Genomic DNA, 12,766 nt, shown 5'->3' with positions numbered 1-12,766 from the left:
GTTATCAAGTTCGTTCTTGAACATCCCTCAAATTAGATCTCAATTTTACTTAAAGAATATGACGTGTACATACACACTCGCAACCAGCAACTTCGTTTGTATTCTGTCCCCAAACCATGCAACCAATAAGAGATGAGCTCCAAATCATATTGAAGAAAGACAGTTTGTGAGATCTTTGGCACTCACGAAACAATGCATTTCGGGGTTCATCCTATTATCCACGTTCATATGTGAATTACTCCTTTTATCCGAGTGGATAAAAATTTATGCAATGATGAATTTGCCACCACTTCCAAGTCATTCCTCTTTACCATAGGAATATCGGATAATAGCCATACAGACAAGATAAATGTCTATAATTAAGATAAATGTCACTCGAGTCGATGGAAATCAGACTGGGAACAACTCCACTACATCGGTGGAATTTCAGATTAAAGGTCGGCTCAGAGCTCCGTGTCACCCAGTTACTACCTCTTTCGCAATGCAGCATCAAACAGGGTTTTGTTAAGTCATCTGTAATTAAAAATCAATTACATGTAACTTTTAAAAAGCACTGTACACTAAATACAATTAATGTTTGGTACCTCGGCTGCCAAGGGAATAACATGAAGTTGAATGCATCGATTAAGATTCATCCTTACAATCATAATGCATATATTGAAATAAAACACTTCAATAATCAATGATTTACGATCTTTATATGCTAATTGTGTTTTCGGATGTTTCTAGACAATTGTTTGAAGAAACACGTTTCTAGAAACGTTTCTATGCCTCAGACATCAGCATGTCCTCCATACGCATCTTATCTTCACACTTCCTCCTTGCATCTCATTCCTCTGCTACAATCCGAATTGGTTTTACGTTTACTTAAACTCACATCTTGCTTAGTGCAAGGTTTTCCTCCAACCAGTATTCATCATTGTGGGATTTAGCACTCGAGGCTTGAAGAACCTACACAGGCCTGTATATTTGGAGTTTGCATATTCTCCCCGTGGTCGCGTGGATTTTTCTCCGGGTCCTCCGGGTTTTCCCCTCCGCATTTAGAAACATACGTATTTGGCTGCTATAAATGTCCACATAACAAGCCACTTCTCATTGGGCCATCATTTGTGGCCAGGTGGCTTCTGAAAGGCCAGGTAAGTCCCACCGAGAGCTATGCAGCTGAGTGGGCCTTACCTGGTAAAATAAAAAAAAGTTTCGTAGTTTTATTGTTTGCTATGCTCAGGGTGGGATCGCCGTTCTCTACCTGTGCTTAGATGGTGCCGTGCAATGCTACTTTGAGCGACTAATTTGGGTGGTACTGCACACCTTGTAAAGCCCCATAGGCTGGGGACACCTCAGCTTCCGACAAAGCAGCCTTTGATAGGGCTCGCACTTTCTTCTGTAATTTGATAAGCGGTGCTGGTCTCTCCTCTACACCACTAGCTTTTGGGTACCTAACAGTATTTCCAGAGGCTGCTGCCAGGCCGTCCAAACATGTGAGCTAAGTGTGCCGCATATATGGGAGAGATGAACATACAAGGCCACTTGGAACAGAAACAAATTCTGTCTACAAATTGGACAGATCTAATTGTAGATGTATTAGATTAGACCAACACCTGCTTTACAGCGTATAAATTAGCGGATTATTACATTACTGTTCTGTAAAAATCACAATAGGACAACTGTTAATAGAAATATAAAAATAACATCCATACATTCAGAATTGGAACTTTTTAAATAAAAAAGCTGATCCAACAGATACAAGTCCTGCTATGTTTTTCAAGTGCTTAAATTAAACGTAAAATGTGTATCCCTTAGAGAATATTCCATGCCTTTAAAAAAATGCTGGTAAATCTAATCCAACTTTTTACAATTGTGCTATTGGCATCATGCTGAGATGAATAATCCATTCCGAATACTTAGCAGAGCAGTGCAACCCTTCGTGTTGGAGACATCTTGTAGGTAAAATGAAACATTCAAGTGGCTTTAAAAAAAAAATCCATAACCACAAGAGGGTGCACTTTCCCATGAACTGTGATGTAAGATTGTTTGTCACGTGACAGATGTTGAAAAATTGGCAATTACCAAGCAATGTGAACATGCATCCTGGCAGGGATTTTATAAAGTAAACCACTTACTTTAGCGTACTTCTCAAAGATATCATATTTACAGTCATTTTCTACAGAACAAAAATTAACCAACACGTAAAACACTTTCAAACCAGTCCTTCTGCCTGCCTGTGGTCACTATATGCGATCCACTAAAATCCACAGGAGCAGTCACACAAAATCCATACATTATCTCTGACTGGCTCAGATGAAGCCACAAGTCCCTTTGTATGTCCTCATTTCATGGGTCAATGCCGGTCCTACTGAAACCAGGACACAAGTCTGGCCTCACATGTGTACACCATGGATTTTAAACCTGGTCTTGGGAAACACCAGGGCCCCATTGCAACTGAATGTCTTCCAATTAACTAGCAGACTGGAGCAATCTCCACATGACGAGTAACCACAGCGAGTGGTATACTTTATGTGTCTGATGTGGAAATATTTTGCGGGTCATCAACCTAGACAGCCCTTGCTGAAGTTAAGCCCTGGACAACATGGTGGGTCCTTCATTCAGTCTTCTTGCATCCCAGCCTTCCACCGCATTCTGGGAATGTAGGTGCTATTGCTGTACTGGACTCACTTTAAAAGTGCAGGTCATTGTTCTGGTATATGGTTGAAATTTGGCAAGTTTGATAAATGCCATGCAAATTACTTCATTGTAGCAACATAGCTCTCCTACTGGCAGAGTAATGCCCACTTGCTTCCCAATGCCGCATTCACCTTGTGCTGTAGAGACAGCTGCCACCAGGGGTCCTCCTTGGCTAGACGACCACAGAGTGCCTTGAGATGTACTCCATAGGAGGCTATCAATATGAAGTCATTGGTTCTTAGCCATTTTATTATGGCGGCCCCCAAGCAAATGGTGCCCGTGTCCTCCCTTTCCACCTGCCAGTCCCCCAAAACATGACTCGGGTTACTACTTCCCACAATACAGAGGGAACACGTCCACTCCTTTAGCCAGCGCCTAGTTAGTACTGTAAGACATTTGTTTCACGTCGCATATTAAGTCTACTTTGTCACCGCAACTTGGCGCTGACGTTCCCTGCACACGTAAAAATGTCTTCATTTCTCCTGCATGGTATCAATGCCGTGGCCCGTGTCGGCTCATGGGGTGGAGAACGGCCGAATTCTCGCGATAACGGCGATGACGATGACGACTGCCTGGCGCTGGGAGGTTTCCGTGCCATCACGAATGCTTGCGCTGCAGGTTCTGCGTGGCGAGCTGGAGGCGGTGGCGGTCGCGGATGTTGCGCGTACGGACGTGTACGTTGGTGATCTCTGCCACGTTCGCCGTGGGGAACCAGCCGCCCTTCTCCGCGTCCGAGAGCCGTACTCCCTCCATCCAACCTGCGGGACCCCCACCACGACCGGGGGACAGGGCAAAAGGTCAAACCACGCGGGGAACGTCCCACGCGACGTGCCGCGGAAGATTTTGCGACTCGTGCGTACAGCGGGCTACTGAAAATCTGCCGCTGTGCCGTGAAAGTGGCTTGCCATCGGAGGTTTTCCTTGTGATGCTGAGGATGTCGCCCTTGTCCAGGCTCAGTTCGTCAGGCTCCTGGGCGACGTAGGCTTTCAGACAGTAGACCTGCGGGCAGTCTGTCACACCGCCATCATTACCGTCAGTCGTGATCTAGCCACTGCTGGATGAAGACCTCCCCCCCAAGCCATCGGCGTCTCTCATTGGTCTTGTGATAATCACGCCAATGACACATTATTGGGTGTACATTTCTGAGGGTATGGCTTCTTCTTGTGTGGCCCTCAACATCTAGAATTATTTATTTGGTGTATTCACTGATTGCAGAGGAGAAGTGATGAGCGGGGAGAAGGAGGAGAGTGTGTGTAGGGGAGTAGAGTGAGATGAGAGGGGCGTGGTCTTTGGAGCATCTTAAAGACGGTGAGCGAGATCTTGAACTTGATGTGGGATTGTATTGAGAACAATGTCGAGGCGTGTCTCTCGGCCATGTCTTCTAAACCACAAGTCTCCCTTTCCCCATGCCCACCAGTCTTGTTATATTTTAATATGCTCAGCGATAGACTATGCTTCTCCTGGCACGGTTATCTGGCTTAACCACCTGAATGTGAAATTCTAGTTGTTGCTCTGCATCTACATCAGCCATACAAAAACATAAGATCTTAATACGCTGACTACATCAATGCCTCCGTGCCAGACAATAGCAGTGCTCCCCTACTGGCAGCTGTGCTGCTCTACGCTTGACATCGTGCAGGCCTCACCTTCCCCCTCGTAGACCAGGGCCGCCTCGTCCTTGCGCTGCGGTGGCGCGATGGCCTCGACCCAGCGCTCCTTCTCGCTCCTTCGACATTGGAACGGCGGTGGACGCAATGTCAATGAACAGCGATTGACGCTACTTCGCATTGTCCAAAGGCATAACCATGAACCCTTTCCCACGTTGAAATTATTTCGAACCGTACGTGGCCAACCGTGCTAATCGGAGCTTTAGTTACGCCGGGCACAGGCGGCCCCCCCACACCTTCCCCGCCCCCCACCGCCTTCCCGGTGACACCAAAACAAAGCGATGCGAGCGCTACGTACTGCGAGGCAGCGCGCAGGAGGAGGCGGTACTTCCGGCTGTCGTGGTCGTCCAGGAGCAGGTAGAAGGAGTTGTCCGTGGCCACGTTATTCTCGGCCGCACCCAGGGACTGTAACTCCACCTTCGTACGGTCTGCATGGCAGAACACGGTGAACTTCCCTCCGCTGCTGGCAGACACACAAAGACAAAGATCCCCTGTTTAGCCTTAACAGACTGTTGGGGCAAGTGCTGTTCGCGAGCACCTATGAAGGCCGGACAGGCACACGAGGTGGTGGGTCGCCAGAACCACGCACCAGTGGCGATGTTTCCACACCGCACCAGGTATACATTTTCAGGCTGAGTCGACCTAGGGGAGACCCAGGACCGGTTCAGATAATTGTCAATGGTGTTGGCCGTGAGCAGGAATCTAACTCGAGTCGCCTGGTTCGTAGCGCAGCTCGCTAACCGCTACTCTGTGTGTGTGCATACACGAGCACACACACACACATGACAAGAACAATAGTTGCGGAGGCTGCTGCGGCAAGAGTGCTGTCAGCGAGCACCTATTAAGGCTGGTGAGGTGCACGGTGGAGGGTGGTGTGTGATTTGGCACCAAGCTTGGTCGAATTTGTCTCCCCATTGCTGATGTTTAAATATCGGCAGAGGCCCAGAACTGATGTTATAGCCGTGGCTGGGAATCGAATGCAGGTCACTAGGTTTTTAGTGCAGTGGTGAAAGCTCACTGACTGAAGGTCACAGTGCAGCACCACATGTTGTAGGTTTGTGGGCTTGAGGTGGCTGGAGTCTGCAAGATCGGAGTCTGTCACTCAGCTGCCACAGCACCACCCCGGGGACAATCACGACCGGTCTGCATCGCAGCAGCAGCTACCGCAGCTACTGCTGCCGCACAGCCCGGTTGCGGCAACGTCTCGCTTCACTCACTCCTTGCGCCGGGACAGGATGAGGATGTCGTTGAACAGGTGCAGATAGATGCGCTTGGTCATGAGCCTGTTCATGAGCGTGCTTCCCGTCGTGCGCGACACGGCCAGCTCCAAAAGCTCCCCGTGTTTCACCAGCCAGCGCGTGGGGGAGATGAGCGCCAGCGACTGCGACGAAGCACACACACACACGAAGGCGAACATCTCCCATTGTGGCCTTGGACAGACTGTCAGAGAGGAAAGTGCTGTTGAGCGAGTGCCTGTGAAGGCCTCCCGCGGCATAGCGAGCAACAGAGTCGCGTCGTGGAGGCAGAGTTGGCACGAAGAGATTGCGACAGCGGACTTGCTGCAGCGTGTGGACAAAGGAATACCTTCATTTTGTCAAACTCGATCGTATTGTGCAGGTGGATTAACTCCTCCGTCCTCTTCATTTTCCGAGCATTTTCATTGCACTCTTGTATCAACTGCAGACGGAAAGTCAACATCAAGCTCTTAAAGTGGTTACAACAGTGTGTTCTATTAATAGAGGCTTTGTTTTTGGGTTAGATCGCGTAAATATACAAACGTGTCATTTAAACCCGACACAGCCAACTTGTAAGCGTTGTCACGTAAACAGAACATGCCAATACGTCACTAGTACAGCACTAACTGGTGTGTTGGAGAGCCATGCCACAACATTTACAATCCGAGTACGACGTTTTGCCAGTGAGTTCTAAACCGCTCGGGTGATGTACATATTTATGCTGGCGTTCTTTCGTACCAACCGTGTCAATCGGGGGTGATGTGTATGATGCTGGCTGTCAACAATATTATCGGTGCTACCCACAAGTGGTTCAAAGGTAGAGGTACAGTTCTGCAATTTTTTGCTCACGCCACTTCTGTTAGATGGGCCTCCACTAAACAGAGATCTCTCTCTCCCGAGGCTTTCTAAAGAGGGTATTTTTGTCAATTTTTTCACTCAGGCCAGATAAATTTGAAAGAGGCGGGATTTATCTTCACTTTACCCAGCCTCGTGTGACCTGCTGATCAACTGTGGTGGAGCCGCTTTACGCTGCTGGGTGGCGGAAATAATATGGCGGATTACCAAAACTAAACACCGTGTCCGATTCCACGCGGGATTTAAATCCATGACACAGGACTAATGGCGGGACACCTCGTCACAGTGTTACGGCATCATAGTTTAGTTTTATTTGTATAACATTTTTAAGGGATTGGTTTACCCTTCCTATACTCTGGATTCCTATCGTGTTTTTGTATTGTTAATTGTTGCAACCTTGTGACCCAGCCCTACTGGACATCTGTGAGCGATTGAGTCCCCGGCTCACAGTGGGTCAGTAACAAGTTTAAATCCCGGTTGCGGATCAATTTGGCCCATCATCCCCCTCCAGGGTTGTAAAAACGAGTACCAACTTGTTTGTAAATCAACAGTGGTTGTCTTGATTTGAAGCTTTCGTGACTGCAGGAATCCATACTCTTTGGTTCTTTCGGTAAAGTCACGTAGGTACCTACGTGACTTTACCGAGTGGTTGTCTTCTGTATAATAGTTCCCCTGCCATAGATGTGGAATTTCCACCACTTTGATGTTTCCTCTTTATACCTGCAAAGGCAGGAATTTAAACATATCAGATAGTTACCCTCGCCAGTGCTTTCAGTGCCACAGAAGCAGTTTCTTCATATCGGGAATGTGGTTCCGTTTTCTTGAGGATATTCTAGCGCACAGAAAAAAAGACAGGACCGGTCACATGCAAACTCCGTACACGCAACACCGTTTCACTGCGCTTGTATGATCATGTGGCATGCCTTTTCCAGTCCAATGCTAGATGAAGCCCTCTCTCACGCAGTCAGAATTGTGGCGGCTATATTTTAGCATACTTTGCCACGCTGGTCGGTGCGTGTTGGTGAAGGTGGGCAGCATAGACGGTGGGAGCTGAGTACAGCATAACAATGAATCTCGCTGCACTAGCCTCTGCCACCCTACAGTGTAGGCCCAAAGCAGCTTACAAGACCCGTGTTCATGCACGGTGGTCACCGATGAAGTTAATACTCTGTTATGTTATCCGACTCTCTGTTGTATTACATTACATTTATAAGTATACTAGATTTGTGTTTCTATTTAATTTATACCTGATGATGATTGCTTGTGTTGCAATCGAAACGTCGTATGCTAGTATTTAATTTAATTTATTATTTTATCTTTATACGTGACTTTACCGAAAGAACCAAAGAATAATTCCTGCAGTCACGAAAGCTCCAAATTAAGTTTAAGTTAATACTGTTTAGCCAGGAGACTGCGAGAGTCTTATTTGCAAGCGTGACCTGGGTATCCAAGCACGCTCTTGAAAGCTCAACCCTGCTTAGCTTCCAAGATCCGACGATATAGAGCACATACAGGTGATTAAGTCATATGCCAGTCAAAAACGTCTGGCATAGGGGTGGTCGGACATCCGAGGGGTCAAAGCACAGAGCCAGTACCCACTGAGGCCCAAAGTTCAAATGCGGATGTGCATATTGTTATGCAGGCTTCAGCGTCTGGGATGTGATTACAACATTCGCTACGAGTCTCATCTCAGGAAGGGGGGTGGGTAGGGGGAGCCTAAGCATCAAATCAAAGCTCCGATCTGTACCCGGCCACGCTCAATTCTCTCAGAGGGCCATGAGCGCACGAGCTTGGTGGATCGTGGTGGCGACTGACCTCGAGAAGTATCTTGATTCGCACGATGCGCTGAAAGGGCAGGATGAGGAATGACTGGAGCGAGAGGCGGTTGCAGATGGGGTCCTCCTGCAGATGCTCCAGCAATGGAGAGAACTTGGCGTTCGTCCGCCTGGAGAACGACACCGCGCGCGCGACCACGCACAACACCCAAACAAGGTGACGGACGTCACTGTCACTGTTGTATAGCCAAGCAGGGGCATTAACACCAGACAATGCGTGTCTTCTAGTCAATGGGCATTCAAGTCAGGCAGTGCTCTATATCGCCAAACAATGGCCGCTGCAGCCGGGACGATATGTTGTCTAGCATTGGACATTAAAGCCAGCCAGTGGGTTCTATAGTCAAACTGTGGGCAATGAAGTCAGGTGGTATGCTTTTAAAATGCTTGATATCCCAAAAAAGATTCAGACTGTGCACGATTTACCTATATGCCTGGACATACTAGAAACTATTTAAAAAAACCAAACTATATACAGCATTAACATGCCCATTGATTTTCTAGGCAGGCCTCACCAAGTCTCAAAGCAACTTAGTGGGGCACTGCACTGGCATATCTCGGCAGTTCGATGAACGCATCGCAGGTACAAACTTTCATCGGCATGCCCACGAGTTTGTTCTTGCAAAGTCTACTTTAAGTACCTGTGATGCGAAAACTGCATCAGCTGCACATGACCAGCCACGTAGATTGTTAATGTACACCAAGGCTGTAGCCATGGAGTCAACATTGGGGGGGACCAAATCTTCCAGGGTGTCTGGGGGTTCCAACCCAGAAAAATATTTCAATTTAAAAACTCATTTCCTGCTTAAAATATTAAAAAATTCACTAACACATGGGATGGACTTTTAATTTATTTTTTTACAATAATGTCTAATAGTATATTGTATTACATTGCTCGGTTTTTACTTGTTTACCATTTTTTGTTTCATTGTATGTAATGGCAGAGATTAGGGATTAATACAGTACAACCATAACCACAATCATATCAACATAAATCTATGCATTGATTTATATGAAGACAAGTCCAGATATTGTGGCCAAGGTTCAGCAAATTGTTGTTTTTATTTACATAGCATATCAATTTTTTATAGCAATATATTGGGGGGGGATATTTTGAGCAAATTTGAATATTGGGGGGGGGGGGGTTGTGTCCCCCCCCCCCAATATATATATTACAATCACGGCCTTGATGTGCACAACCCATTGTTATTCCACTGCCGGGTAAAAGCATCCCCCTCCGCATCGTATTGGTCATGGACAGGGATCGGCAGAAGCCGCATGTGGTGGCTCTTTAAGCACTGCTTCGTGATGTTATTTATTAAGGACCTCCGTCTTGTATCGCGGCTCTTGAAATATTGAGTTTTGTACCGAATTCTAACTAGAACGTCTCTTCTTGTTATTTTGGTTGCCGATCCCATGGACATGGAAGTGTGTCCCACGTTGCTACGTGTGTCGGATACAAGTTACAGTTCAGCTGAAAAAAAATGTTGATGTTAAAGCCAAGTAACAGGCATTGTTTTGCACTTTAAATCATTTGCACGCCCGAGGCCGTCACATTCACGCACGTGATACGCCATGTAAACGTGTTGTACCACATTCCATTAAATCGTTATTAAATTTATAAAGCGTAACCAATAGAACGTAAAGAGGCCATGCAGAGTCATGGCGGACTTCTCTTCAGTGACTTGGTGGTGAACACATTCTAGATTTAGATCGTTTATGAAAAAAAGACTCTTACCGTACTCATATTTTTGAAATGCACCCGTTACAGAAAAAAAAACCACTCATTTAACTTAATCTACTTCCGCAATCATTCCAAAAATTCAGTGTCACACCCCGTGGGAGGCATGTTGCTCGCTTAACCGATTGATGGGGATCATACATTTCTCAATGTCAGGATGGACACTCGAAGCAATGTAGGATTTGAGGCTTACACTGCTCATTGGGTTAAACCAAGCAACCCTGTGGACCATAGTTTTTGGGAGTACAAATGTGGACATTGTATTTTTGCTTTTTACTAAGTTTTCAAGTTAGAAGAATACAGTGGTCTCAACTACAACTTTGGCAGGTTTGTGTTTTCTAACCTTTCGACAACATCAGTGGAATTGATATCAGTCATACAATGGCAATGTTAGCCCCTGACAGATGGTGAATGGCAAATAAAGTGAAAACCCACGCATTGTTGAGGTCGTGGATTGTTGTGTATAGCCGCTGAGACAAGGCTGTTACAATCAGTTTATCGTATTTGGTGTAATCACAGGTGGCTGCCCAAATCAATGTGGCTACGTCTGTATCATGACTGGCTGCCTCGTGTGTGTCTAAATTACACATCAGAATCTTTATTTATACTGGAGAAATCTGATGAGCTATGAAGCTGTTTCCAACAGATGTCCAGTAGGGGAGGCTTAGAAAGTTACAACAACACACAATTACGAAAACACGACACGAGTACCAAGTCTATGAAAGGTAAACAAATCACTCAAAAATATATATCTATGTTTATTTTACCAGGTAAAGCCCACTGACATATTCGCTTCTTTTTCAGAAGCAACCGATCTACGAATGATAGCTCAATGAAGTGGCTTATCACGTGGAAATTTATAGCGGCCACATACTCGAAATAATCACATGGAGTGTGTGCCATTGAGAAAGAGAAGGCATGCGGGGAGTGCAGCTAGCAGGAACTGCCCACGATCAATGACCCAACTATGTTCAGAAGCTGGTAGGAGATCAACGATGGCTTAACGCGAGTGACTGCACATTTGCTGTGTGCAATTGGCCAATTAGGCTAAATGCCACCGACTGATGCCGACCGGGGAGCCGGGAATACGCGTGGGTGGTGGCTCAGCGCTCTTGCATGGATGGCCATTAGACCCTTGAAATAAGTATAACCCGTAAAAACAAAGTTTTTCACTATAAATCCTTTATATGCGTGGCGGCTAGAGTCCTCTTGTCCTCTGGCTTGAGATGGCTGCCACCTATGGGTCAGATGATTGCATTGCACCATTAAGCAATTGGTAATTAAATATATTTTTGTCCTAAGGAGTGTAAAATTTTGGAAAAACATTTTCACGAACATTAATTGTCACGCACAACGAGTCTGTGTGCAAAATGTGAGCTCGATTGGATCACAGAAAGTGGGTTAAAAAACGACCGAAAGATTTGCACGGTCCTAAGCAAGCAAGCGAACTTAATATAAAGGATTTAAAAATACCCATTAGTGGTTGAGAAATAGTCTGCTCAAGCAAGCACTCGTTTCACCAGCCGCTTGTTTTCGCAATGCACTCAGCATTGCCAATCCAGCTCCGCAGGTTTTAGTTCCGGACGCGGCGTGGCATACAAACACAATAAGAACAATAAGATGGAGCTTGTCACTTGATTAACAACTTCATACTTCTAGGAATTGATACCGAGGTCACAGTGACTTTACAACAGCAACACCGGACGGACGTAGGTAAAGCCCTTTCGGAAAGCCTGGTAATAGCGATTAATACATTTAAAGTTATATAATGTACATTAGGTTTGTTTACTTTGATGTTCTTCCCCCCCCCCACCTCCGTTTCCAGGCTCAACGCCTGCTTTGCTTGTGAGATTTTGGTGGGATTGGGCGCATTTTCGGTGATTTTGTTATGGGGCGAAGAGGCGATGAGCCGAGCGGGTTGGTCGGTGCTACCTGGGGTGGCGAATGCTACCGGAATCCACCATTAGCAGAGAGCTTAGCATATATACTGTGTGATTTAGAGAGACACTTCAGATTTACTTGCATATTAAATCTTCTTGGTTCTTTCGGTAAAGTCACGTAGAAGGGAAGTAATAAAATAATAAAAATAAAACATAATAAATATTGTATTATGTTTTATTTTAAATATTAATAAATATTTTATTATGTTTTATTTTTATTATTTTATTACTTCCCTTCTACGTGACTTTACCGAAAGAACCAAGAAGATGAATCCCTGCAGTCACGAAAGCTTTAAATAGAAATTTGCATATTATAATTCTATAGATGCTACATATCGCATTAGTTTTATATATATCAAAAAAATCTCTCTTCCAAACTCTGGTACCCTTATTTATATATATGTAGTGGTGATACGCGCTGGGTGTATATGTCGTGTGCCAGCGCGTATGTACGGGTGTGTGTGTGGTGACGCGCGCTGACGGGGAGGAGCAGGCGTCAGTGCGCGGGTGGGGGTAGTGCTGCTGATTGGCTGTGTGCCGGTGACGCGCCCAGAGGGAGTGATCGGGTAGCAGCGCGGTGTGATTGGTCGGAGAGTGGAAACACGCGCTGAGCGGAACCGGATCGGGGGGATAGCGCGTGGGGATTGGGTAACGGAGGAGCGGTGCCGACGTTGAGGTCCGCATCCGCTCCGTCTCCCGGGAAGAAGGGGTATATAAGGTGATGCACAGAGGAGCAAGGGGCAGAAGTGGAACCATCTAAGAATGAAGACGAAGGTGTAGAGATAGAGCCCGGAGAGGAGAGAAATGGAGAGTA

The 12,766-nt window shown here is 46.1% G+C and overlaps 1 protein-coding gene across 3 annotated transcripts in view; it reads right to left on the bottom strand.

Annotated features, from left to right (window-relative positions):
* Window positions 1-3,091: 3,091 nt before the first annotated feature.
* LOC144730704 (rho guanine nucleotide exchange factor 19-like) overlaps window positions 3,092-12,766 on the bottom strand; it is a 46,247-nt gene continuing 36,572 nt past the window's right edge. For 2 of the 3 annotated variants that reach the window (XM_078611396.1, XM_078611398.1), the window contains exons 8-15: window positions 8,255-8,384; window positions 7,197-7,271; window positions 5,934-6,026; window positions 5,567-5,730; window positions 4,648-4,812; window positions 4,329-4,408; window positions 3,588-3,692; window positions 3,092-3,440 (exon numbers count right to left, since the gene is read on the bottom strand). In XM_078611396.1, the coding sequence (XP_078467522.1) occupies window positions 3,280-3,440; window positions 3,588-3,692; window positions 4,329-4,408; window positions 4,648-4,812; window positions 5,567-5,730; window positions 5,934-6,026; window positions 7,197-7,271; window positions 8,255-8,384 (973 nt within the window). In that variant the 3' untranslated portion in view covers window positions 3,092-3,279. The remainder of the gene's footprint in view (window positions 3,441-3,587; window positions 3,693-4,328; window positions 4,409-4,647; window positions 4,813-5,566; window positions 5,731-5,933; window positions 6,027-7,196; window positions 7,272-8,254; window positions 8,385-12,766) is intronic. The other variant, XM_078611397.1, reaches the window with a different exon arrangement.

This window comes from Lampetra planeri, chromosome 36 (assembly GCF_965212315.1).
Source record: "Lampetra planeri chromosome 36, kcLamPlan1.2.h2, whole genome shotgun sequence".
Classification (NCBI taxonomy): domain Eukaryota; kingdom Metazoa; phylum Chordata; class Hyperoartia; order Petromyzontiformes; family Petromyzontidae; genus Lampetra; species Lampetra planeri.
Note: the sequence above shows the minus strand (reverse complement) of the source record. Positions and strands in the feature narration are given on the sequence as shown.